The 25,762-nt window shown below is 52.3% G+C and overlaps 1 protein-coding gene across 9 annotated transcripts; it reads right to left on the bottom strand.

Moving 5' to 3' along the window:
• Positions 1–113: 113 nt before the first annotated feature.
• Positions 114–25,678, bottom strand: HPN (hepsin). 9 transcript variants are annotated; one of them, XM_005588814.4, is made up of 13 exons: positions 25,520–25,678; positions 24,872–25,086; positions 17,497–17,598; positions 17,372–17,413; positions 7,313–7,442; positions 7,119–7,241; positions 6,948–6,988; positions 6,605–6,770; positions 6,301–6,491; positions 1,343–1,438; positions 1,007–1,149; positions 655–819; positions 114–438 (listed from the first exon to the last, which is right to left on the bottom strand). In XM_005588814.4, the coding sequence occupies exons 2-13, from the start codon at positions 25,047–25,049 to the stop codon at positions 400–402; spliced, it is 1,416 nt and encodes a 471-aa protein (XP_005588871.4). In that variant the 5' UTR covers positions 25,050–25,086; positions 25,520–25,678; the 3' UTR covers positions 114–399. The 9 variants fall into 9 exon arrangements, with proteins under 9 accessions (XP_005588871.4, XP_005588873.1, XP_073879237.1 ...); XM_005588816.3 differs by having other exon boundaries at positions 24,872–24,941; XM_074023136.1 differs by having other exon boundaries at positions 24,872–24,924.
• Positions 25,679–25,762: the final 84 nt, after the last annotated feature.

Genomic DNA, 25,762 nt, shown 5'->3' with positions numbered 1-25,762 from the left:
AGTGGTAACTGAGGGACCCACACTCTCTGCCTGATTTGCGCCAGGTCCTAATTCTTCTCCCTCCCGCCAAAACGTCCTCATTGCTGTGTACATTTGTAAGCTCGGAGGCCGCATTAATCAAAACCATCTTTATTATTTAAAGAGCATCCCGTCATCAGGGGCACCTAGAGAGGAGTCCCAGACAGCAGAACAATATTTACACGGGGGTCAGGAGGGTGAGGTCGGGTGGTCTCGGGGCTGAGTGGGCCCGCCACTGTGGAAGAAAGGACCCTGGAGGGAGGGTGTCCTTGGACCTGTGGACCGGGCCCAAGAAGAAAAATGTCCCATCCTAGGCCCAGCGTGGATCCCACCACCAAGATCACCTCGGGCCCTGGAGGCTGCGCAGCGAGAAGCCACCGGTCAGAGCTGGGTCACCATGCCGCTGGCTTCGGAGTGAGTCTGGGGAAAGACAGCTGGCGGCTCCCGAGGTCTGAGAGGCTTCCATATCCCACCACTGGCCTCCCTTCCCCAGGAGCCCTTCAAAGTCCATCTGTTCCCGAGGGGGGCCCTCTTCTAGGCCTGAGCGTAGGTCTCCTAAAACAAATCTCTGCCTCCCTTTCCCCATTAGAGGCCCAAACATCCCCACCCTGGTTCCCATCTGGGCCCAACTTTCACCTTTATGGCCTGGAAGATCCACTCCCGGAAGTCACTGACTTTGGTGTAGACGCCTGGCTTCTGGGCCAGGGCACAGCCAGTGCCCCAGCTCACAATGCCACACAGCCGCCAACGTGGCGTCCGAGAGATGCTGTCCTCACACACAAAGGGACCACCGCTGTCACCCTGGGAGGGGAGAGGGAGGCCTGGCTAGGGGCCAAGGTGGTTGGACAGGAGGCGCCCCTCGGGATGACCATGGGCTGTGGCCCCAGAGCCCTCAGGCTTTTAGATAGGGAGCCCAACCACCCACTCCCCTGCGTCTCCATCCCTGGGGTGGCAGCAGCCAGGGGGCTGCCCCTACAGAGTCCCTCACCTGGCAGGCATCAATGCCACCCTCGGGGTAGCCAGCACAGAACATCTTGGGCTTGATCTGGTTTCCATAGAAGTCAGCGCCATTGCAGACATCATTGCTGATTATGGGGACTCGAGCCTCCTGGAGTACCCCGGCCTGTTGGCCTGGGGGTGTGCAGGCAAGGCTGGCCAGAGCTGGGGGGTGTACACATCCCCCTTCCCTCCTGGTGCCCACCCCATTCCCCTCAGCATCCCTACTCCTCATGGTCAAGACTCATCCAACCGGCCACACTGCCCATCCCCAGCCCGGTTCAGAGTCTCCCAAACAGTGGCATCAGAGGCAGAGGACAGGACTCACCATAGTACTGCGTGTTGCCCCAGCCCGTCACGGTACAGATCTTGCCATCCACCAGGGCCTGGCCAGCAGCTGGGAGGCACACAGGCTGGATGTATTCTGTGAGAGAGACCATGCTGGTCCAGCCCCCGCTGGGCTGCCCCACCTGGTACAAACCTCTGTCTAGCTCCCACCATGGCCCCTAACACACCCTGCCCTCTGTCCTTTTAAAATAACCACAATAGGCCAGGCACGGTGGCTCATGCCTGTAATCCCAGCACTTTGGGAGGCCGAGACAGGAGGATCACTTGAGGTCAGGAGTTTGAGACCAGCCTGGCCAACATGGCGAAACCTCGTCTCTACTAAAAATACAAAAATTAGCCGGGCATGGTGGCACACACCTGTAATCCCCGCTACCTGGGAGGCTGAGGCAGGAGAATCACCTGAACCCAGAAGGTGGAGGTTGCAGTGAGCCGAGATCGCGCCATTGCACTCCAGCCTGGGCGACAGAGCAAGACTCTGTCTCAAAAACAAACACACAAACAAACAAAAAAACCACAACAGAAGTTGCCATCTACCGAGAACTCATTGCATACTAGGCGCCTTCCTGCACCATTTTCTTTAATCTTCCATCAGTCCAGAGAGGTAAGGTCTGTATTATCCCATTTTACAGAGGGGGAAAATGAGGCCAAGTCATGTGTCCAAAGTTTCATAACAAGTCTGTTTTAACACAGCTTTTCTTTTTCTTTTTCTTTCTTTTTTTTTTTTTTTGAGACAGAGTCTCGCTCTGTTGCCCAGCCTGGAGTGCAGTGGCGCGATCCCGGCTCACGGCAAGCTCTGCCTCCCGGGTTCAAGAGATTCTCCTGCCTCAGCCTCCAGAGAAGCTGGGACTATAGGCGCCCGCCACCACGCCTGGCTAATTTTTTTGTATTTTTAGTAGAGATGGGGTTTCACCATGTTAGCCAGGATGGTCTCGATCTCCTGACCTTGTGATCTGCCCACCTCGGCCTCCCAAAGTGCTGGGATTACAGGTGTGAGCCACCACGTCTGGCCACTTGTTTTCATTTCTAAGCCTGCAGTGTCACCCAGGCCAGAGTGCAGTGGCAGGAACATGGCTCACTGCAGCCTCGACCTCCTGGGCTCTAGCAATCCTCCTGCCTCAGCCTCCCAAAGCATTGGTATTACAGGTGGCAGGTGCCTGTAATCCCAGCTACTCGGGAGGCTGAGGCAGGAGAATCGCTTGAACCTGGGAGGCAGAGGTTGAAGGGAGCCAAGAGTGCACCATTGCACTCCAGGCTGGGCAACAGAGCAAGACTCTGTCAAAGAAAGAAGGAAAGAAGGAAAGAAAAGAAAGAGACTCCTATCTTGAGACATTTGACTTCCACCTGTCAGAAGATCATAATAATAAATACACAGGTCTACACAGAGAATGGCACCCCTGAGATGTGGTGTCCTTGTGCTGTGCACAACCTATGCAAGGGTTCCTGGCAGCCCTGCCTGTTGCCTACAGCCTGCTGATGACATCACCTGCCTGAGTCTTCCAGCTCTCAGACGTATAATGGAAATAATAATCACTTATCCCCAGAAGTTGTAGTGAGAAATTGGTGAGTCATTGAGTAGCATGCCAGGCAAACAGCAAGTGTTCATATAACTAGTAAAAGTATTAACAACAGTAGCAATTGCTGCTAACATTTACCAGTGTTCACTATGTGCCGGCAGTCCTCTAAGCTCTTTACTCATATTAACCCTTTTAATTGTCTCGATAACCCTGGGAAGTCATTTTACAGATAAGGGAAACTGAGGCACAGTGAGGCGAAGCCCTGTGTCCAAAATCACGCAGTTGGCAAATACCTGAATCTGACCCCAAAGCCCATGCTGTGACCCCCTCGGCCCTGTGTCTGAAACCCCAGTGGCTTCCACCTGTCTACCTGTGTCCTCAAAGACACGTTCTTACTTCAGGGTTAACTCCCTCACTCTTTTCACTAAGTCTGAGAAGGGTGTGGCAACAATCTTGGCTCACTGCAACCTCCACCTCCCGGGTTCAAGTGATTCTCCTGCCTCAGCCTCCAGGGTAGCTGGGATTGCAGGCCCCTGCCACCACGCCTGGCTAATTTTTGTATTTTTAGTAGAGATGCGGTTTCACCACGTTGGTCAGGCTGGCTTCGAACTCCTGACCTCAAGTGATCTGCCTGCCTCAGCCTCCCAAAGTGCTGCGATTACAGGCGTGAGCCACTATGTCAGGACAGGGTTTGGTTTTAAAGAAAAGCATGTATCACTCCCTTCAATGGGAAACCAGTATCACAGATCATGAAAAAGAAAATAAACATAAAAATAAACATAATGCCAACCCCAGCATGGCCGGATTCTCCGTCACCACAGCGTGGGGGCCACAAGCACAGATTCCAGTGCCAGTCCACCTGGACGCAAATCTTTCCGTTTACCAGCTGTATGAATTCCTGGCATTGTTTGCCTTCTTTGGGTTGGGACCTTTTCCCAGGTGGTAAAACAGGATCTAAAGAGAACGCCCCCTTACCAGGGTGTGCTGGGGTTGCTGTGAGAACTAAGTGAGTCCATACACAGGACATGTTTTGAACGGTGCCTGGCACACAGGAGGCTGCGTGCCAGCATTGGTGTTCACTGCTATGTTTACCAGATTATTTTACTGTGTTGTGTACACTCATCATGATCACTATTACTACTTCATGATCATCATTATCACCGTCATTATTATTATGTTTTGAGACAGGGTCTCGCTCTATTGCCCAGACTAGAATGCAGTAGTGTGATCATGGCTCACTGCAGCCTTGATCTCCTGGGTGACCAGGTGATTCTCCTGCCTCTGCCTCCCAAGTAGCTGGGACCACAGGCACGCACCACCATGGCCAGCTAATTTTTTTTATTGTTTGTAGAGACAGGGTTTTGCCATGTTGCCCTGGCGAGTCTTGAACTCCTGAGCTCAAGCGATCCCCCTGCCTTGGCCTGGGATTACATGCCCGGCCTATTATTATTATTATTACACTGTGGGCTGCTGAAATCTGAAGCCCAAGGCCTGTTTTTAATCCAAAAGGAAGATGTACGTGTTGGAGAGGTGTTAAGGACACATTGGCACCCAAGTGAGTCTTTCTCAGTAAGACCAAGGAAGTACTCCAGGGAATTGCAGAGGGAATGACTCCTAACTTACTTTCTAACTCTGATTCATTCATTTTTTAACAAATTTTCTTCTTATTTTATTAGTTTTTTGGTAACAGCTTCATTGAACTATTATTCACATATTACGCAATTCCTTTCAAAGGAACCAAGTCACTGACTTTTTGTATAGTCACAGACAAGTGCAACCATCATCATGATCGACTTAGAATCTTTCATCACCCAGACAAGAAACCTTGTGTTCTTCACCAGTCACCTCCCAATCTCCCATCCCCACCTCCCACCCTGCCACCATCAATCAACTTTCTATCTCTACCGGTGTGCCTATTCTAGATATTTTTCTCTCTTTTTTTCTTTTTTTCCTTTTTAACAGACAGGGTTTTGCTCTGTTACCCATGCTGGAGTGCAGTGGCACAATCCTAGCTCACTGCAGCCTGGAACTCCTGGGCTCAAGTGATCCTCCTGCCTTAGCCTCCTGAGTAACTGGAACTACAGGTATGCGCCACCTCACCTAGCTCATTTTTTTTTTTTTTTTTTTTTGAGACAGAGTCTCGCTCTGTTGCCCAGGCTGGAGTGCAGTGGCGCAATCTCGGCTCACTGCAAGCTCCGCCTCCCAGGTTCACGCCATTCTCCTGCCTCAGCCTCCCAAGTAGCTGGGACTACAGGCGCCCACCACCGCGTCCAGCTAATTTTTTGTATTTTTAGTAGAGACGGGGTTTCACCATGTTAGCCAGGATGGTCTCGATCTCCTGACCTCGTGATCCGCCCGCCTCAGTCTCCCAAAGTGCTGGGATTACAGGCGTGAGCCACCGCGCCCGGCCAGCTCATTTTTTTAAAGTGTTGGGGTCTTGCTATATTGCCCAGATTGGTCTTAAACTCCTGAGCACAAACAATCCTCCCATCTCAGCTGGCCAAAGTGCAGGGATTACAGGCATGAGCCACCATGCCCAGCCTTGGACATTTCATACAAGTGGCATCCTATAGTACGTGGCCTTTGTGGCTGGCTTGTCTCATTCAGCACTGTTCTCAAGGTTCATCCTTGTGGTAGCATGAATCAGTACCTCATTCATTTCTATGGTCCAATATTCGCCCGTTGTATGGATATACCACATTTTATTTTTTTGTCGTTTATTTATTTATTTTGTTATTTATTTATTTTCGAGATGGAGTCTTGCTCCACCCAGGATGGAGTGCAGTGGTGCGATCTCGGCTCACTGCAATCTCCACCTCCCCGGTTCAAGTGATTCTCCTGCCTCAGCCTCCCGAGTAGCTGGGATTACAGACACCTGCCACCACGCCCGGCTAATTTTTGTATTTTTAGTAGACATGGAATTTCACCATGTTGGCCAGGCTGGTCTCAAACTCCTGACCTCATGATCCGCCCAACTCGGCCTCCCAAAGTGCTGGGATTACAGGCTTGAGCCACCATGCCCAGCCAATATACCACATTTTCTTTATGCATTTGTCCGATGAAACGCACTTGGGCTGTTTCCATCTTTGGGCTATTATGAATAATGCTGCTATGAACATTGATGTACAAGTTTTGGTGTAGACGCAGTTTTCATTTGTCTTAGGTATATATCTCCTACGCTAGGAGTGGAAGCGTTGGGTCCAATGGTAACTTCATGTTTGCTTCTTGGAGAAATGCCGGTAAGTTTTCCAAATTGACTGCACTGACCATTGATAGTTAAGGCTCACTTTGTGCTCCCTCGAGATCATTCCCCTTATTGCCAGGGATGCCTGAACCATAAGTTGATTCCCCTGTGCCCGTGGTCCCCTCCTCTGTCCTCCTGGCCTCAGGTCCCCAAGTCCCAAGGCTTACCCCTCAGACTTACCTGTGAGGGGCAGGGGACTGGAGAGGTGGACCAGGGCAATATCATTGCTGTTCTCCTCGCTGTTGGGGTCCCGAAAGGGAAGATAGCCCCCGTGGTAGACCACAGCCTGCACCCCCAGCTGCAGGCCGTGGGGAGAGGCCTGGGCCACGGCACCGGCAAACACTCGCCATCGGGACAGGACCCGGTTCCGCCTACCAGGGAAAGGGGTGGAGGGTGGCCACCTGCCTGGGCACAATCCGCCCCCCTCCCCACTGTCTCTCCGCTCCTCTGCCTCCCCCTCATCAGCACCATGGGGGGCACTCACTCCGGGAAGCAGTGGGCAGCTGTCAGCACCCAGTCCCCGGAGAGCAGGGACCCCCCGCAGAGGTGTGCTCCATCATAGCGAAGGCTGACTTGCCAGGGCCACCGGCCCAAGCTGGTGTCCCGGCCTCCCACGATGCGGTCCACGGGCAGCTTCCTGCGGCCACAGTCTGTGGGACAGGGGTCAGCCGGGGGCGGCGACAGGGGACTGGAGCCCAGGTCCCCAGAGCCCAGGTTTGGCCCTGCCCTAGGGGGTCTGAAAGGACACAGCCCCATCCTGGGGAGCCTGAGGGGACGTGGCCTCCCCGAGGGTCTAAAGGAGAGGGTTCTGAGTTTTAGGGTCTCACCTTGGCAGACGGTGGCCAAGAAACGGCCTCTGGGACAGTCACTGGGAGAGACGGGATTGGAGACACAGAAAAAAAGGAAATAGACCAATTAAGACAGGTGGAAGGAAAACGGGGAGAGGGAGTGCCTTGGGGGTCCAAGGTGTTGCCCCACCTGCCCGCTGCCCTCCTCACCACACGGAGATGACCTCCAGCAGCCTCTGGGTGTGTGGCAGCCTCCCCTCATCCACACAGAAGAAGCCTGACGTGCCGTTGGCGCCCGCCGTTCGCACGTCCAACTCGGAGTGGGTCAGTGCCCTGGGCAGGGCCGGGGTTAGGCCTGCTCCCCCACCCCTCCCGGCTCGCACCCCTCTGAGGGCCCCCAGTACCTGAGGAAGCCCATCTCCTCGCAGCTGAGTCCGGCTACCCTGGTGTTGGAGCGTGAGGAGCATAGCAGCCGCCACGTCCCTTCCGTCTTGTCAAAGACCATGAGCCGAGCGTCCGCAGAGCTGACCTGCACTGCAGGGTGACAGGGCCCGGGGCCGCCTGGGTCCCACAGCCAGGCTCCCCACGTGCTTCTCCAGCCAGAGCCCCTCCTGGCCTGTGCTACGGCCATGTGGTGTAGACGTGAACCCCAGCCCACTGGAGGGCTGCAGCCCCCACATCCGTGATTGCATCTGGAATCGTGACTCAAGGACTTTTTTTTTTTTTTTTTAAAGACAGGGTCTCGCTCTGTTGCCCAGGCTGGAGTGTAGTGGTATGATCTTGGCTCACTGTAGCCTTGACCTCCCAGACTCAAGAAATCCTCCCACCTCAACCTCCTGAGCAGCTGGGACCACAAGCGTGCACCACCACACCTGGCTAATTTTTATATATTTTTTGTAGAGACGGGTCTTGCCATGTTGCCCAGGCTGGTCTCAAACTCCTGGGCTCAAGCAATCCTCCTGCCTCAGCCTCCTAAAATGCTGAGATTACAGGTGGGATTACAGAGCGCCATGGCACTCTGCCAGACCTAAGGACTCAGGACCGACCAATGAACAGCAGCCTTGGGGCTGTGGCCGGCCCCTCGGCAAACCAGGGGAACTTCCCTTTCCCCTAGAAGTCCCAAATTGGCTGCTCAGGAGCTGCAGGTCTGGAAGGTGACTTGGACATTCAGGAAGATAAAAAGACATTTAACCAAGTTCCCAAGAGAATCCAGCACAGAAGGCTGGATCTGTTACGGGTCATCTTCACTCTCTTGAGGGAGAAAGTAAGCTAATATGGAGGAGAGCCAAGAGATTTCTGATAACATTTTATTTTATTATTGTATTTTTTGTGGAGAAACTGGAGCTGTTTATTAGTATGTTTATCATTTGTCTTTGGCCACACTCTTAACTCATATAAAAAGACCTCTCACTTTATATGTACACAGATAGCATATGGAAAATAGAAGAACAAATTTGTTGCTAGTCTGTAGGTCGTAGCCTGATTTCTTCATATGAACTTTTCCATAGCTATATGGAGTATTATTATTATTGTTATATCCAACAGATTAACTCTCCTTCCAGAGTGATTTCTCTTTTAAAATATGTATTTATTTAGAAGGCCGAGATGGGTGGATCACCAGGTCAGGAATTCAAGACCAGCCTGGCCAAGATGGTGAAACCTCGTCTCTACTAAAACTACAAAAATTAGCTGGGCGTGATGGCAGGTGCCTGTAATTGCAGCTACTCAGGAGGCTGAGGCAGGAGAATAGCTTGAACCCGAGCGGCAGAGGTTGCAGTGAGCTGAGATCTTGCCACTGCACTCCAGTTTGGGCGACGGAGTGAGACTCCATCTCAAAAAAGTATATATATGTATTTATTTTATTTTTATTTATTTATTTTTTTGAGACAGAGTCTCACTCTGTTGTCCAGGCTGGTGTGCAATGGTGTAATCTCAGCTCACTGCAACCTCTGCCTCCTAGGCTCAAGTGATTCTTCTGCCTCAGCCTCCTGAGTAGCTGGGATTACAGACATGCACCACCATGCCTGGCTAATTTTTTTATATTTTAAGTAGAGATGGGGGTTTCACCAAGTTGGCCAGGCTAGTCTCGAACTCCTGACCTCAGGTGATCTACCTGCCTCGGCCTCCCAAAGTGCTGGGATTATAGGTATGAGCCACTGCGCCCGGCCTTAAGGTATGTATTTACTTTAATTGACAAAAATTATATAGATTGATAGTGTACAAGATGATATGAAAAAGTATACATTGTGGAATGGCTAAATCAAGCTAATTAACACATGCACTACCCTTTGTGTGTGGTGAGAACACTTAAATTCTCTTTTAGCAATGTTCAAGTATATAATATATTGTTATTAACTATAATCACCATGTTGTTCAACATACCTCTTGAACTTATTTTTCCTGTCTAATGGAAATTTTGATTTCTTTGTCCAACAAGACATTTACATCTTTAAATTAAATAATATTTAATAGTTTTGGTATAAATACTTCTCATTTCTTAAACTTACCGTTCTACATTTTATGAAAAATAACTTTAATAATATAGTATACATAAACATCAGTTTTTAATATCAGAATTCATTCCCCATCTGATAAATTTTTTTTTTTTTTTTTTTTTTGGAGACAGAGTCTCACTCTGTCACCCAGGCTGGAATGCAGTGGTGCAATCTTGGGTCACTGTAACCTCCGCCTCCCAGATTCAAGCCATTCTCCCTCCTGAGTAGCTGGGGCTACAGACACGCGCCACCACACCCGGCTAATTTTTTGTATTTTTAGTAGAGACGGGGGTTTCACCATGTTGCCAGGCTGGTCTCGAACTCCTGACCTCAAGTGATCTGCCTGTCTCGGCCTCCCAAAGTGCTGGGATGACAGGCGTGAGCCACCGCACCTGGCCCCCATCTGATAACATTTTAAAGCCCCTTGATGCAGCCAGGTTTGAAGAATCTATGTGATTGTCAGTTAAGTGAGTTAATCATATCCCCTTTTGTTTTTAGCCTGTTTATTTTTTCTTTTTGTCTTTTGTAGGCTGAAGACCCTTGACTAATACACCAGATTGCCAATCTTGACTATTGCCAGATTGCTAATCAATATCTTGTAGTCAGAAAGAAAAGAAGAAGGAAAGAAAGAGAGAAAGAAAGAAAACAATAATGATCTTTTCTGCAGGACTTGTCAGAGCCTTGAATATGCTAACGTGCATAATTCTCCAAGCAGTGAATGGAGTATTCATTCACTCAGCAAGCGTTAACTGGACACATACTCCATGCCCAATGAGGGGTGATGCTGGAGACACAGAGATGACCGAGACAGCCCTGGGCTTTGCTTTTGGAAAACCACATTATGGGGGATAGGGAGACAGATGGCCATAGAAATGTCATCCAGCCAAACACATCATTACAAATTGTGACATGAGGCAGGGCTGGAATATACGAGAAGGCTACAGGGAGCTCCTGGGAGACTGTTCATGTCTGGGGCTGGTTGGGGGGCAATTTGTGGTGAGAACAGATGTTCCCTGAAATCCCTCAGTCTGCTCCCCACACACCTCAGAGGAACCTGTTAACACCTAAGTCAGGTCACAGCCCCTGGGATATTGATTTCTATTTATCAAACACTTTGTACCTGCCAAGCTCTATTTTAGGCAGTGAACAAATCACCACTGCAATGAACAAATCAGACAAAAACCCTGACCCCTGTGGAACTCAAAGCCCAGTAGGTGAGACAGATCATGAACGGGACAAATAAGTAGGATATATTGTGTGTCACAAGATAGGAAGGGGCCACGGAGAAAAATAAAATGCCACCGAGGGAGGAGAGTGCCAGTGTGGGGGTGGGGTGAGGTTGCACTTTTCAATCGCAGCAAGGAGAGTGTCCCTGGGAAGGTGGTGCAGGAACAAAGACCTGCAGGGGGTGAGAAAGTGTCAGGAGGTGTGTGAGATCAGCATGGAGACAGATAGACTTGCAGGTGCAAAGATCCCAAGGCTGGTGCAGGGGATTGGGGGGAGTTCTCCAGGAACAGCGGGAGGCCGGAGCAGAGTGAGCCAGGGAGGGGGAGATGAGGTGGGAGCTAGAAATAGAGCAATATCAGGGCTTTGCTGGTACCTGGTGTGAGGTGCAGCCAGGAGAGGGCCCTGACCTGACTCAGGTGGTCACCAGCTCCCTCTGGCGGCAGCATGAGCCACTACACCCGGTCCCCGTCTGATAACGTTTTAAAACCCCTTGAGGCAGCCAGGTTTTAAGACCCTCCAGAATTGCCGGTTAAGTGAGCGAGTAATATCCCCTTTGTGGGATATGATTGGGGGGCAGGGATGGGAGCAGAGAGGCCAGGGAGGAGGTTCTGGAATGTCCAGCAGGCAGCAGGAAGGGGAAGGGGGCTGGAGCAAGGTGGGGGCAGTCGAGGGGAAGAAGAGTTCAGATTCTGGAGAGGTTCTGTAGGTGGAGCTGAGAGGGCTTCCTGCAAGATCTGATTCATGGGTGGCTGGAGGAACTGGGAGGGTAACCGAGGGGTTTGGTCTGAGCCTGAAAAGATGGCTCGGACAGAGATGGGGACAGAGGGAGCAGGTTCGGGGAGAGATCAGCTGTGAACGTCTTTGTCCTTTCCTTTCCTTCTCCCCGCCATCTTTTTTTTTTTTTTTTTTCTTTTTTGAGACAGGGTCTTGCTGCATCACCCAGGCTGCAGTGCAGTGGCACGATCATAGCTCATTGCAGCCTCAACCTCCTGGGCTCAAACGATCCTCCTGCCTCAACCTCCCAAGTAGCTAGGACCACAGGTGCATACCACTGCACCCTGCTAGTTTGTTTACTTTTTTATGTTAGGATAGAGCTGAGTGACAATAGCCAGGTTAGAATCCAGCAAAGCCTGAACTAAAAACACCTTTTAAATTTATTTTTTTCTGTAGAGACAGGGTATTGCTATATTATCCAGGCTGGTCTCAAACTCCTGGCCTCAAGCAATCCTCCCACCTTGGCCTCCCAAAGTACTGGGATGACAGGTGGGAGCCACCACACCCAGCCTTTTTGTCCTTTTCTCAGGAGCCTCCCGCCTGGCCTGGGCTCTGAGAGCACATTCTGGGAAACTGAGTCATATGAAAACTTGCTTTTGCATCCTCTTAGAAGGAACCTGGTGAGGCTACACACCAGCTGAGGGATCTTCCCACAGCCCCACAGGTCAGGATAAGGAGAAGCAGGACTTCCAAGTAGAACTGTCCCCAGCTGAGGACCTACTGTGTGCCCCCACCATCAACCAAGGCCTCATCGCACGCCCTAGGAGCCACAAAGATCATCCCCCATTTCCAGATGGGGAAGCTGAAGCTCAGAGAGGTGGAGTGGCTTCCCCACCACCACCAAGTGCATGAGAAGCAGGGAGAGAGGATTCGAAATCAGGTCTGAGTGACTTCAAACCCCAAGTTTTAACATTGCCCTGGACAGCTTCTCAAGAGACTTCCCCTCTGGAGGGTTAAACAACAGCACAGTAATTATAGCACTGGCTATGTTTACTGGGGGTGTCAGTGGGCTGGCCCCATGCTATGCATCCTATCCAAGTGGCTCTTTCAATCCCACAACCATTTTTTTTTTTTTTGAGACATAATCTCGCTCTGTTGCCCAGGCTGGAGTGCAGTGGCGCCATCTTGGCTCACTGCAACCTCTGCCTCCCGGGTCCAAGCGATCCTCCTGCCTCAGCCTCCCAAGTAGCTGGGACTACAGGCACCCACCACCACGCCCGGCTAACTTTTGTGTTCTTAGTAGAAATGGGGTTTCACCATGTTGGCCAGGCTGGTCTCGAACTCCTGGCCTCAGGTGATCCACCTGCCTCGGCCTCCAAAAGTGCTGGGATTACAGGTGTGAGCCACCATGCCCGGCCAACAGTGACCACTTCTATGCCCATCTTACAGATGGGAAAACTGAGCCTCAGAGGAATAAAGTTGCCCAGGGGCCATGGCTAACCAGCAAAACCAGGACTTGAACCCAGACCTGCATATTCCCTCTTCCTTCTGTGGGTCTCATACAAACCCTTGCATGTCTCCCTGCCTAATGTATTCAGCTATGGCTGGGACTGAAAAGCCACCTGGCTGGCCTGCCTTAATTATGGCCTCCTGCTCTGGGGTTGGGGCAGGGAACACCTGGCGTCTCTGGCTGTGGGGTCCTCATCACACCATGAATTCCAAGGTCAAGGCCCAGGGTTTGAAACACCAACTGGGGCGGGGAGGGGGTTGGATTCTTATTTTATTTTATTCTATTTTAAGTTTGTTTTGAGATGGAGTCTTGCTCTGTCTCCCAGGCTAGAGTGCAGTGGCAGGATCTCAGCTCACTGCAACCTCTGCCTCCTAAGTTCAAGCGATTCTCATACCTCAGCCTCCCAAGTAGCTGGGATTACAGGCACCAGCCACCACGCCTGGCTAATTTTTGTATTTTAAGTAGAGATGGGGTTTTGCCATGTTGGTCAGGCTGGTTTCCTGACCTCAAGCGATCTGCCCATTTGAGCCTCCCAAAGTGCTGGGATTACAGGCGTGAGCCCCCGAACTGGCTTGGCCTGCCTTAATTGCGGACTCTTGCTCTCGGGTTGGGACAGGGAACGCCCGGCACCTCCAGCTTGGGGGTCCTCATCGCCCCATGAATTCCAAAGCCAAGGCTTGGAGTTTGAAACACCAGCTGGGGCGGGGAGAGGGGTGGATTCTTATTTTAAAATGACTGCTAACTGCTCTGGAAATGTGATTTCCAGAAAGTGTGAGGTTTTGGGCGGGGGGAATCACTTTATAGATGTGTGTTGGGGGAGACGGGAGTGGGGAGAGAACATCAAATGTCCCCTCTGGCTATTTTTAAAGTCACACTCTCTGCCGCTGTTTCTCACTTTTCAATTCTTTATTCTTGTTCCTATCATTTCAGACAACACAAAAAGGATGTTCTGGGTCACCTGGTGTGCCTGCCAAGTTGTTGGATATATTTAGAAGTGTGAAAATCCCAGGAAAAAAAAAAAAAAAAAAAAAAAAAAAAACGAGGTGGGGATACAAGCTTGGGGTTGCTTTTGTTTGTTTGTGTTGGTTTATCATTTCCCTGAGTTGTTGAAAAACCCAAGTACCACTACAGGGCGGGGGCGTGGCGCCGGCCAGAGCCCGGTATGAGTGCTGACCTCACGCCCGTCCAGCTGGAGGCCCATGACTCTCTAGTTCATCTCAGTGTTTTGGCTTTGGGTGCACTCACAACTCAAGGATTTCCTGAGCACCTACTATGTGCCAGGCACTGTCTGACCACAAAAGGTCCCTGCCCTCCTGGAGTTCGCCAGGAGTAAATAATTCACAGTGAGTGAGGAGGGTTTTACCGGAGTGGCAGGGACACCACCATAGGGTGAGAGGCCACAGAGTCTGGAAGATCAGGAAGATCTTGCTCAATAAATTTCAAGAAAGAATTTCAAGAGTGAGAAACAAAAGCCAATGTCCACTGTGCTGGTTAAGAGCCAAGTACTGCATGGCTTTTTGTTGTTGTTGTTGAGACAGTCTCACTCTGTTGCTTAGGCTGGAGTGCAGTGGCGTGATCTCAGCTCACTGCAACCTGCAACCTGTGCCTCCTGGGTTCAAACAGTTCTCCTGCCTCAGCCTCCTGAGTAGCTGGGATTATAGGCGCCCACCACCATGCCCGGCTAATTTTTGTGTTTTTAGTAGAGATGAGGTTTCACCATGTTGGCCAGGCTGGTCTCGAACTCCTCACCTCAGGTGATCTGCCCGCCTCAGCCTCCCAAAGTGCTGGGATTATAGGTGTGAGCCACCGCGCCCCGCCCAAGTACTGCACAGATTTTTATCTCCTCTTATTCTCACTGATTCTTCTTACCCCCATCTCACAGATGAGGAAACTGAGGCTGGGAGAGGGTAGGGACTGGTGGGAGGCCCTACAGCTCAGAAGGAACTGTGCAGAACTGAAATCTGCTTCCAGCTGTGAGCTAGAAAGAAGTGGGTGAGTAGAGACTTCTGTGTGAACACGTCATTTGAGCGAGGTACTGGGCCCCGAGGGTGCTCGAAGCCAGTGTGAGGTGGGGGTAGAGAGGGGCCCCCACACTAGGAGCCTTGGAGCCTGTGATGGGTTGGGATTTTATCTCAATGCCACGTGTTGTCATGGAGGAGCTTTTGGCAGGGGCATGATCTCTTCGCTCTGTCTCTTATCTGATGTGTGGTCTCGGGCAAGTCAGTTTGCTTCACTGGGACTCAATTTCCCCCACATGCAAAATGTTGTGACATTAACAGCCCCAACTTCATAGGCCTATTGGGTAAAGGCTGCAGCCAGGGCCCGGCATACGTTAGTCTTCACTATGGCAATGAATTCAGCTGTTCTTTTTTTTTTTTAACAAGTAATCAAGTGTAGACATTATATACAGTTGCTACGCAGGCTGCCTGGGTTCAAATCCCAGTCCTGACACTGACTAGCTCCATGACCTGGGGCAAGTCACTCAACCTTTCTGTGCCTCAGCGTCCCCATAGGAAAATGGGTTGTGGTGGTGCGCACCTGTAATCCCTGCACTTTGGGAGGCCAATCTGAGAGGACTGCTTTGAGCTCGGGAGTTCAAGACCAGGCTGGGCAACATAGCAAGATCCCATCTCTACTAAAAATTTTTTAAATGAGGTTGGGTGCAGTGGCTCATGCCTGTAGTCCGAGCACTTTGGGAGGCCGAGATGGGTGGATGGGAGGTCAAGACGGGCGGATCACCTGAGGTCAGGAGTTTGAGACCAGCCTGGCCAACATGGTGAAACCCTGTCTCTACTGAAAATACAAAAATTAGCTGGGCATGGTGGCACGTGCCTGTAGTCCCAACTACTCGGGAGGCTGAGGCAGGAGAATCGCTTGAACCTGGGAGGTGGAGATTGCAGTGAGCCAAGATTGCGCCATAGCACTCCTGCCTGGGTGACAGAGTGAGACTCCAGCTCAAAAGATAAAAATAATAATAATTTAGAAAATATATATTAGATGGGCATGGTGGCATTAGCCTATAGTCCCAGCTACTCAGAAGGCTGAGGTGGGAGAATTGCTGGAGCCTGGGAGATGTAGGTTACAATAAGCTAAGATCATGCCACTGCACTCCAGCCTGAGCGACAGAGCAAGACCCTATCTCAAAAATAAAAAACAAAAACAGGCTGTTGTGAAGACTTCATGAGTTGATACCATAAGATCCCAAGGCCTTGCCTGGTGCATACAAATGCCAAGTGCTGGTAATGATGATTAATGTTGATGTTGGCTTTCCTTGTCTGGATTTTCATTTCTGATTTTCGTGTGAACTGAATCCTTTATGGAATTAGATGAGGCACATAGACACGAAAAATATATCCCACCACCCAACTTCCCCTTTTTTCCTGCTGTCCTGTATCAGGGAACGGCAGCTTGAAGTTGGCATTTGGGAATATTCATTCATTCATCCCACAGTTAGTTTCTTTGTCTATTTATTTGTGTGGCCATTCGTTCCACATGCCTGCAGACACACCTACAGTGGGTAAGTCTAAGATCTATTCCTGGCCCCTCATTCCCCAGCTGCATGTCCTCTCTGGTCCTCGTTTTGCACATCTGTAAAATGGAACTAATAACAGCAACTACCAGGGACAGGCGCGGTGGCTCACGCCTGTAATCCCAGCACTTTGGGAGGCTGAGGCAGGTGGATTGCTTGAAGTAAGGAGATTGAGACCAGCCTGGCCAACATGGTGAAACCCTGTCTCTACTAAAAATACAAAAATTAGCCAGGCATGGTGGTACATGCCTGCATTCCTAGCTACTTGGGAGGCTGAGGCAGGAGAATCGCTAGAACCTGGGAGGCGGAGGTTGCAGTGAGCCAAGACTGCACCATTGCACTCCAGCCTGGGTGACAGAGCAAGACTTTTTTTTTTTTTTTTTTTAAATAAACCCTGCCTCCTAGGAGAGTTCGAAGGGCCCACTGAATTTATACCATGCCTCCCCAACATGTTTTCACCATGCCCTGCAGTAAGAAACACATTTTTACATCCTGATGTAGCCCGTAGCTCTGTAGTCTGTGGCAGACTATCACATTGCTCGAAGCCTCAGTTTCCCCAACTGTAAAATGGGGAGAATAACAGTCCCACCCTCACAGCGTGGGGATGCAGTGGGATTACATGTATTTGGATGCAAAAACAAAACAAAACAAAAATTAGCGTAACCTTTGCTTACTGCGAGATGCACTGTGATAGTCTGTAATCTAATCTATTTCATACTTAAAAAAAAAAAAGTGGTTTTCCAACTCACTAATTTAATTTTATGAGGCACTCATGAGTAATACACTGGTGTCTGTAAAAGTCTGGGTTAGACATGTGGGTGCTTAGAATAGTGCCTGGTACATAGCAGGCACTCGATACAAATGCACTATTATGATTCGCATTTCTGCATGCATTTGTACATTTATTCAACAAATACGTTGTTGAGCTCCCGCCAGATACAGGTGTCCTCCAGGGCTCCCCCAGAGGGTCCCAGCCTGCTCCACTCACCTGGGTAGAGCGGCTCCTGGTCACTCCTGAGGAGAACAGCCACTGCAGAGAAGGGAGGGGTGAGGGCAGGCAGGCTGGAGTCTGCAGGGGCCAGGGGAGGTCAGAAGCACAGGAACCACTCTCACCAATGGCCCAGGATGCCGCCCCGATGGCTGTCAGAAGTAGCAGGGTCCCTGCAGTGAGAGCTGCCACCTTGGGTCCGGAGCAGCATGGCACAGTCCGGCCACCTGCAACAGACACCATGCTGGGGCCACAGCCAGGCCTGTCCTCATTGCAGCAGGGTCTGGGCACGAGGCCAGCTCTGCCCTGCCCCCAGGGCTAACTTACTATGCCCAAGCTTGCCCTCCCTGGGCCCAGTTTCCCGAGGCCGGCAGTTGACAGGGCTGTCCCTCCCCTGCCACGTGAACAACCAGGTGCCCAGCTCCCCCAGGGTTCCAGCTGGGAGGCGGGCATGGCCGGGCCACCTGCCACTGTCTCTGCCTCCGCCCTGCGCTTACTGGCACTTAGGGAATGTCTCCTCCCCAGTGACACTGTGCTTTTGTATTTCTGTCTTTGCTTTGGGTCGTCTCTTCTTGGGACTGTGACTCCCAACCTTTGCCCTCTTGGTAGCTCTCTTTCCTGCCGCTGGCATTTCCTTGCTGCCTCAGTTGTATCTGCTGTTCTAGATACTTTGCCCCTAGATACCCCCTGAATCAGACCTCTCTCACGGTACCCAGTTGCAAGATCAAATTTGCCCCTCCACTTGAAAATCTGCCAGCCTCATTTGATTTTATGTGTCTATTTTTTAGAGACGTGGTCTTGCTATGTTGTCCAGGCTGGTCTCAAACTCCTGTGCCAAAGCGATCTTCCTTCCTCAGCCTCCCAAAGTGCTGAGACTACAGGAGTGAGCCACTGCACCTGGCCAGCCCCATTTAAAAATATTGACCCCACCCCTTCCTAGCTGGGATGCAAGGCAGGTGCCATCCTATCTTTGAGCCTCAACTTTCTTATCTATTAAATGGGCATCCACTGAGCACCTACTTGTAAAAATAATAATTTAAAGTTATTTTCAAGAAGAAGAAGAATAGCCCAAATTGTATAGATACTTCCTAGGTGCTAAGCACTGCTCTAAATACATCAGCTCATTTAGTCCTTATTTCAATCCCACAGCTATGATTCCTGTTCTTTCAGATAGCTCAGAGAAGGGGGGTCACGTGCCCGCGGTGACAGCCTGGAAGAGGCAGAACAGCGTCCTGAACCCTGAGCAGGTTTGATGCCAGGTCCCCTGTGTACAGCCACGAAGCCATCCAGTCTGTCACTGTGCGGAAGTGCCTGGCACACAGCAAGTGCTTTATAAATGCTTTATAAATCATTAGAGCTGTGTGGGCCTGAGCGACTCCCCTCCCCTCTCTGAGCCTCAGCCTCAGTTTTTTCTTTTTTTCTTTTTTTTTTTTTTTTTTGAGACGGAGTCTCGCTCTGTCGCCCAGGCTGGAGTGCAGTGGCCGGATCTCAGCTCACTGCAAGCTCCGCCTCCTGGGTTTGCGCCATTCTCCTGCCTCAGCCTCCTGAGTAGCTGGGACTACAGGCGCCCGCCACCTCGCCCGGCTATTTTTTTGTATTTTTTTAGTAGAAACGGGGTTTCACTGTGTTAGCCAGGATGGTCCCGATCTCCTGACCTCATGATCCGCCCGTCTCGGCCTCCCAAAGTGCTGGGATTACAGGCTTGAGCCACCGTGCCTGGCCAGTTTTTTCTTTTCTTTTTTTCTTTTTTTTTTTTCTTTTTTTTTTTTTTTTTTTTTTTTGAGACGGAGTCTCGCTCTGTCACCCAGGCTGGAGTGCTGTGGCCGGATCTCAGCTCACTGCAAGCTCCGCCTCCCGGGTTCCCGCCATTCTCCTGCCTCAGCCTCCCGAGTAGCCGGGACTACAGGCGCCCGCCACCTCGCCCGGCTAGTTTTTTTTTGTATTTTTTAGTAGAGACGGGGTTTCACCGTGTTAGCCAGGATGGTCTCGATCTCCTGACCTCGTGATCCGCCCGTCTCGGCCTCCCAAAGTGCTGGGATTACAGGCTTGAGCCACCGCGCCCGGCCAGTTTTTTCTTTTCTTTTTTTTCTTTTTCTTTCTTTTTTTTTTGGAGACAGGGTCTCACTGTGCTGCACAGGCTGGAGTGCAGTGGCGTGATCATGGCACGCTGCAGTCCCAAGCTCTCGGGCTCAGGTAATTCTCCCACCTGTCAGTCTCCTGAGTAGCTGGGATTATAGGCGCACACCATCACATCCGGCTAATTATTGTATTTTTTGTAGAGACGGGGTTTGCCATGTTGGCCAGGCTGGTCATGAACTCCTAGACTCAAGCTATCTGCTTGCCTCAGCCTCCCAAACAAAGTGTTGAGATTGCAGGTGTGAGCCACCACGCCTGACCCTCAGTTTTTTCATCAGCCTAATGGAGCTTTATTTGTTTACCATCCTACTGAGCATCCGCTGTGTGCCTGGCACCTTTCTAGGTTCCGGGAACATAACCCAAAGAAGACAGATAAGGTTACAGCTCTCAGGGGTTCACAGTCTCATGCGTGTGGGTGGGGAGTGGGAGACATTAACAAGGAAACAAGTAAATGAACCCGATAATTTCCAGATTGTGGCAGAGGCTGTGAGGAAAACCGTGCAGGCTGGGGGCAGCAAATGGGCTGCTGCAGGGGGATCAGGGATCAGAGGGCCTCCCCTAGAAGAGACTTCTGAGCTAAGCTCTGAAAGGTGAGGTGCCAGCCATGCACAGACCGCAAGGAAGGGCACTGTGGGCAGAGGGAACAGCACAGGCAAAGGCCTTGAGGCAAGAATAAGCAGGCTCTGTTATGTCAGAGGCTGGAGAGGCCATCGAGACGACCAGATGGCCGGAGCTTGGGGAAGGTAGTGGGAACCAAGGCTGGGGCCAGCTGGGGAGGCCTGGTGGCACAGGAAAAGGGATTTTATTCCCAGCGCAAAGAGGTCCTGGAGATTAAAAGCCAACCGCTTCACTAGGGATTATAAGAGGACCAAAGAGTAAAGGCTGCTGAAAGCCTTCAGCTGGGCCTGGCTTGGGCTCAACTGCCCTTGGCAGCCTCAAAGCACCCCCAGGGCAGCAGAAGCTCCCAGCTCTCCCATCTGTGCCCATGGTGGTGTGGCTGGTGAGCACGGCACCAGGCCAGTGCCCGGAACAGAGCAGGGAGTGGTATAGGACCTTCCCGGGGTGGACATTATCTGGGTGTCTTAAGAATTTGAGAGCTCAGCTGGGCGCAGTGGCTCACGCCTGTAATCACAGCACTTTGGGAGGCTGAGGTAGGCAGATCACAAGGTCAGGAGTTCAAGACCAGCCTGGCCAATATGGCGAAACCCCATGTCTGCTGGGAATACAAAGATTAGCCGAGCATGGTGATGGACGCCTGTAGTCCCAGCTACTTGAGAGGCTGAGGCAGGAGAAATGCTTGAATCCGGGAGGCGGAGGTTGCAGTGAGCCGAGATCGGGCCACTGCACTCCAGCCTGGGAGACAGAGCGAGACTCTATCTCCAAAAAAAAAAAAAAAAAAGAATTTGAGAGCTCAGGTGGGGCACGGTGGCTCATGCCTGTAATCCCAGCACTTTGGGAGGCTGAGGCAGGTGGATCACTTGAGGTCAGGAGTTTGAGATCAGCCTGGCCAACATGGTGAAACCCTGACTCTACTAAAAATACAAAAATTAGCTGGGCGTGGTGGCAGGAACCTGTAGTCCCAGCTACTTGGGAAGCTGAGGCAGGAGAATCGCTTGAACCCAGGAGGTTGGAGGTTGCAGTGAACCAAGATTGCACCACTGTACTGTAGCCTGGGCAACAGAGCGAGATTCTGTCTCAAAAAAAAAAAAAAAATTGAGAGCTCAGTGGCTCCCATCAAGGCATGAGGGAACACTGTCTTCCCCAAAAGAGGCCCCAGTGGGCCAGACCGGCCCAGCTACTGCTGGCTGACCCCTGCCTGTCCTGCAAGGGGCTCTCAGGCCTGCCACCCCCAACTCTGCCCAGGACCATTCTCCAGGTTCCGGCGGGAGGTCTTGCCTCCCCACAGCCATGGGGCTGGTCTTGCTTCCTTTGTTTTCAGCTGTGCCTGCCAGGGCTCTAGGCCACGCAGAATGCAGCCTAGAGGCCTTGGCACATCTGGTGGGATAGGAAGCAATGCCACTATGTATGTGTCTCCTAGGGTGAGAGGAAGAACCTCCTTCCATGCTGCGTGGTTCAGAGGACTTCAGTGTCTCCAGTGGGACAGGAAGCATCTGCATCCTGGAGTTCCCCCAGTATGACAGGCATCCTCCCTGCATGTCTCTACAGGGACAGGCGGCATCCTCATCTGGCCCAGGGTGTGGGAAGCATCCTCATCCTCCTCCCTGCGTGTCTCTACTGGGACAGGCGACATGTCATCATCAATTATTTGATCCCAGCAGCAGGGCCATTTCCCTCGGTAAGCCAGACCTCCGCCACCCCCATGTCTCCCTGAGACTCTCTGCCCCTGCTTTCTCCAGGCCCCTCTGGCTGCCTTGGGTCTTGCCACAGGTCAGTTCTTCCACCTCCACCATTTGGCTGCAAAGACCCTCACACGTGACACCTTTGGCTCTCTGGCTCTGAAAATCCACTCAACTGGTGGCTGTGTGTCTCCGGCCTCATCTTACATGACTGCAGCTTCCTGAATCTCCTCTTTGGACTTCCGGGACACTACGTACATCTGATTTTCCTTCCTGTCTCTGAGGCTGCTGTCTCTGCCTCCACCCACGCTCTACCTACTCAGTAAAATGTGGAGTTTGTAGGGCTGGCCGCAGCCTCCCCCTACTGCTCCCTACCCCTAAGTCTGTCTCATCCACCTCTGTGGACTCAGTTTCCCCTCTGTCCCCAGCCCTAGACGGTCTTCCAGGTCCCAGGTCAGGGTTCCTGCAGTCCTTTAAATACCTTTTTAATACCTTTCCCTGGGACCTCCTAGGCTCTTTGCTCCTACCAGGTCCCAGAATGACCTCAATGTCTCCCTAAGTATATTCTTCCTCCCAGGTCCTGTCTCAGAGGCCGGCCCTCACTCCTAGGACCATCCTCGTCTGCATAACATTCCCCTCCCCCCACAGCCTGCCAATCCTCCTGAGTGACTCTCCTTCTCCCGGTTCCTTCTCTCCCTCCATCTCCACCTTGCTCCAGCCCCATCCAACTGGTGGGCTCAATCTCCCTTCTAGCCCACCCTCCACACGGAGGTTTGGGGAACCTACTGAGACACCAAATCCAACCTGTCCCCTCTTTACCTATAGAGCCCTCTGTGACTCCTTAGTACCCCCAGGACAGCTTAAGTCCCTCAGCCTGGCATTTCCAGCCCCACTAGGGTATAAGCATGGCTTTTAGAGAATTGGAAGTATGTTTACCCCAATTCCCAGACAACCATGTGGGTCATTATCAGGCACCAGAGAGAGCTTCCAAAAACAACCCAAACAGTAGAACTTGTGAAATACAAGTTAGACAAGAGAAGCAGGGACTAACCACTGGCGCCACCTTGTGGAGAGACCTGGCACTGCGAGGAATTGGCCGGCTCTTCCTCAAAGCAGTCCCACCCCTGCCTGGTCCAGCTTGCACACCTCTTCTCCCACCCAGCTCCACTTCCAACTTCACCTCCAGAATTACCACAACTGGCTATGTGCACACCAGCGCTGTGTCACCTCCCAGCTTCCCACAGAAGAGCAAGAGCCTTGCTCTTCCCTCTGCCTGGCATCTTTGGAATTGCAACTCCAATATCACCTCCTCCAATTCCAAGTTCCCAGGCAGCACCCAGAGGCCAGCAGCAATAACAGTGACACCACCAACAGCAGCCACTGCAGCCACAACGGATCTCAGAACCACACACGGACACACCGCCCTGCCCTAACCCCGTCCAGTCCTGCACAGCATCCTTAAATCCTTGCAGCTGTTCATGAGGAAGGCGCCGTTGCCATCACCCCCAGTTTATAGATGAGAAAAGGAGGCCCAAAGTCTGGCAGCCACCAAACCCGGGTCACCCGGCAAGTAAGTGCCGAATTGGAACGCTTCAGCATCTGTGTCCAGGTTTGACTCCCACATCCCCAGCCCTGACAGCAGGACTCCCCTCCGAGACCAGCCAGGAGCTGCCGGGGAGGCACCAGAGCCCACTTTGTGTCTGTTTCTCTTTGTACCCAGGCCGTCTCTGTCTATGCAGACATTTTCTGCTTTTCTTCCCTGGCTCATTCACCCATAGGCCCAAGCCCAGGTGCTGTCCTTCCGGCAGCTCCAGGAAAGACGTTGTCCCCAAGGAGCTGGACTCTGTCATCCACCTGCTCAGCTAGGGGTGCAGTGCCTTCTCCTGAGTAACTGGGAGCCTGGGTGCCCTCTGGACCGCAGTTGAATGGTTTGGGGTCTGAATTGCCAGCTCTGCTGAGACCCGAGGAGGCCAGAGATCTGAACTAATCATTTCAGCCAACGCGCTCAGTGCTTCCTGCCCATCCTGGCATTTCAGGCCTCTCCCCACACTGTCGGACATGCACTGTCACCCTCTCCGTTTCACAGATGAGAGAATGGAGGCCCAGAGAGAACATGCCGCCTGCCCAAGGCCATACAGCTAGAAAATGCTACTGCCTGGGACTGAGCCCAGCTAGCCTGGTTGCAGGAAGAAGAGAGGGAGTCAGCCCTAGCTAGGAGAAGGCGGAAAGAACAGGCCGCCCCTCCATGCGCCCCTCCAGCTGGGTCCCGTGTGTGAGAGGTAGAAAGGAAGCCAGGCTAGCTGGGGGCCTCCCAAGAGCCAGCAACTCCATCACGCAGTCTCTCTCTGTCATCCTTATGGTGGTTTATCTGCCGCCTCTCCCCTCTCCATCCATCCAGGCCCAGTCCAAAGTCCTCCCTCTGCTCTTTTGCCCACAGTGCCAGGAGGTGGAGGAATGTCTGGAATCGGTGGGGGTCCTGGGTCTCTGGGACTCTGAGTCTGCCAACCTCTGTCATGACAGCTCTGGTTGACGGCATGTGTCTTATATGCAGAGCCCCAGCCAGTGCCTGGTGTGTCTCATGCACTCAGCAACCTCATGGAGGGAGGACTGGGATCCATGCTTGACCCAGAGGGAGACCAAAGCCCTGAGAATAATGTCACTTGCATAAGATCACACAGCAAAAAAGGTGGCAAGAGCAAATTCAAATGCAAGCCTGTGTGTTTGACTCCAAACCTGTGTCCTTAACCATGACAGCTACAGCCTCCCCGCCTCAGCCCCAGTAAAGGACAAGTCCAGGGTTAGCTGAGAAATCACTGGGGGATGAGGGGAAACTGAGGCAGCATGCCAGGAAGGTCATATAGGGTAGAAGGGAGGCTGGTGGTGGCACAGCTGCACAGAAAATGTAGTTAATAGTTAATCAGGTGGAGGAGGACTAAGAGGGGGTGGGGATACGTCTGGGAGGGGTGCCCAGAGAGAGGGGGCTCCGAAGAGTAGAGGGTAGAGAAGAGAGCACAGAGGGCGGGGCGCCAGGCAGAACCAAAGCTGGGGCTCAGGGAAGGGGACTCACCCTCCTTCTGCGCCATGTCACCGCCTCTTGTTAATGATTCCCTGGCTGACCTCCTGGGCCAGGGTGGGACCTGTGAGGAGATGGACGGGGAGGCAGGGCCTGGGGGAGCCCAGCCCAGCCCAGTCCTGGCGCCCCCAGTCCCAGGCGTCCATCCAGGCAGGCTGTAGGGACTGGGCATTGGCCAGAGCACGCCGTGATCACGGACGCAGATTGGGCTGGGTTCAAGGATGGGGTCAGTGTCTGACCAGCAGCGGGGGGACGCCTGGATTTGCAGGGCTGGGGACCCCCATGCCTAAGCCTAGTGGAGCAGGGGACTGAGGATTGGGTTTGAGGGAGGAGACAGCTGAGGACCTGAAATCATAAGTCCTGGGAAAGGAGGAATTTGGGGGCCAGGACTCCTTAGTATGAGGGAGGAGGGGCCTGAGGGCTGGAATTCCTGGGTCTGGGGAGGAAGGACTGGGGTTCAACCGCTGAGTCTGAAGGAAGAGCAGGCCAGAACACCTAGGTGCTTGGGGGGACGTCACAGTGCACCCTCTTCAGGTCCCCGGGAACCCCTCCATTAGGAGGTGGGCATTAGGCTGGGTGGGGGTATGAGGGAACCCCTGTCCTCAGGGCTGGAACTGTGAGTCTGGGGGCCCTGGTCCTTACCCTGGGGTCCGGCAGGTGAGGGCGGAGCCTGGAGGTGGTTCCGGGGTCGGGTCAGTCTCCAGGCCTGGACAGGAGCATGGTGGCCCCGCAGCAGCGGGTGGCCTGGAGGCAGAAGCGGTGGCGTGGGGCCTGCTAGGCCAGGCTGCCTCACCTGAGGAGGAGGGGGCTGGGCAAGGGGCGGGGGAAGGGGCGGGGAGGGGCCGGACCATTCGATTGGCAGCGCTGGAGGCCACCTAGCTGATG

The sequence above is a fragment of the Macaca fascicularis genome, chromosome 19 (genome assembly GCF_037993035.2).
Source record: "Macaca fascicularis isolate 582-1 chromosome 19, T2T-MFA8v1.1".
Lineage (NCBI taxonomy): Eukaryota > Metazoa > Chordata > Mammalia > Primates > Cercopithecidae > Macaca > Macaca fascicularis.
The sequence above is the reverse complement of the archived record's forward strand: the minus strand, read 5'-3'. Positions and strand labels throughout refer to the sequence as shown.

Coding starts and splice junctions, on each gene's coding strand:
- HPN (XM_015441529.4), bottom strand. CDS start 25,049: ATGCCCAGTCCCTACAGCCTGCCTGGATGGACGCCTGGGACTGGGGGC. Junction 17,414..17,496: donor GGCGGCATCCTGGGCCATTG/GTGAGAGTGGTT, acceptor CCTTCTCTGCAG/TGGCTGTTCTCCTCAGGAGT. Junction 1,150..1,342: donor GGGCAACACGCAGTACTATG/GTGAGTCCTGTC, acceptor GCACACCCCCAG/GCCAACAGGCCGGGGTACTC.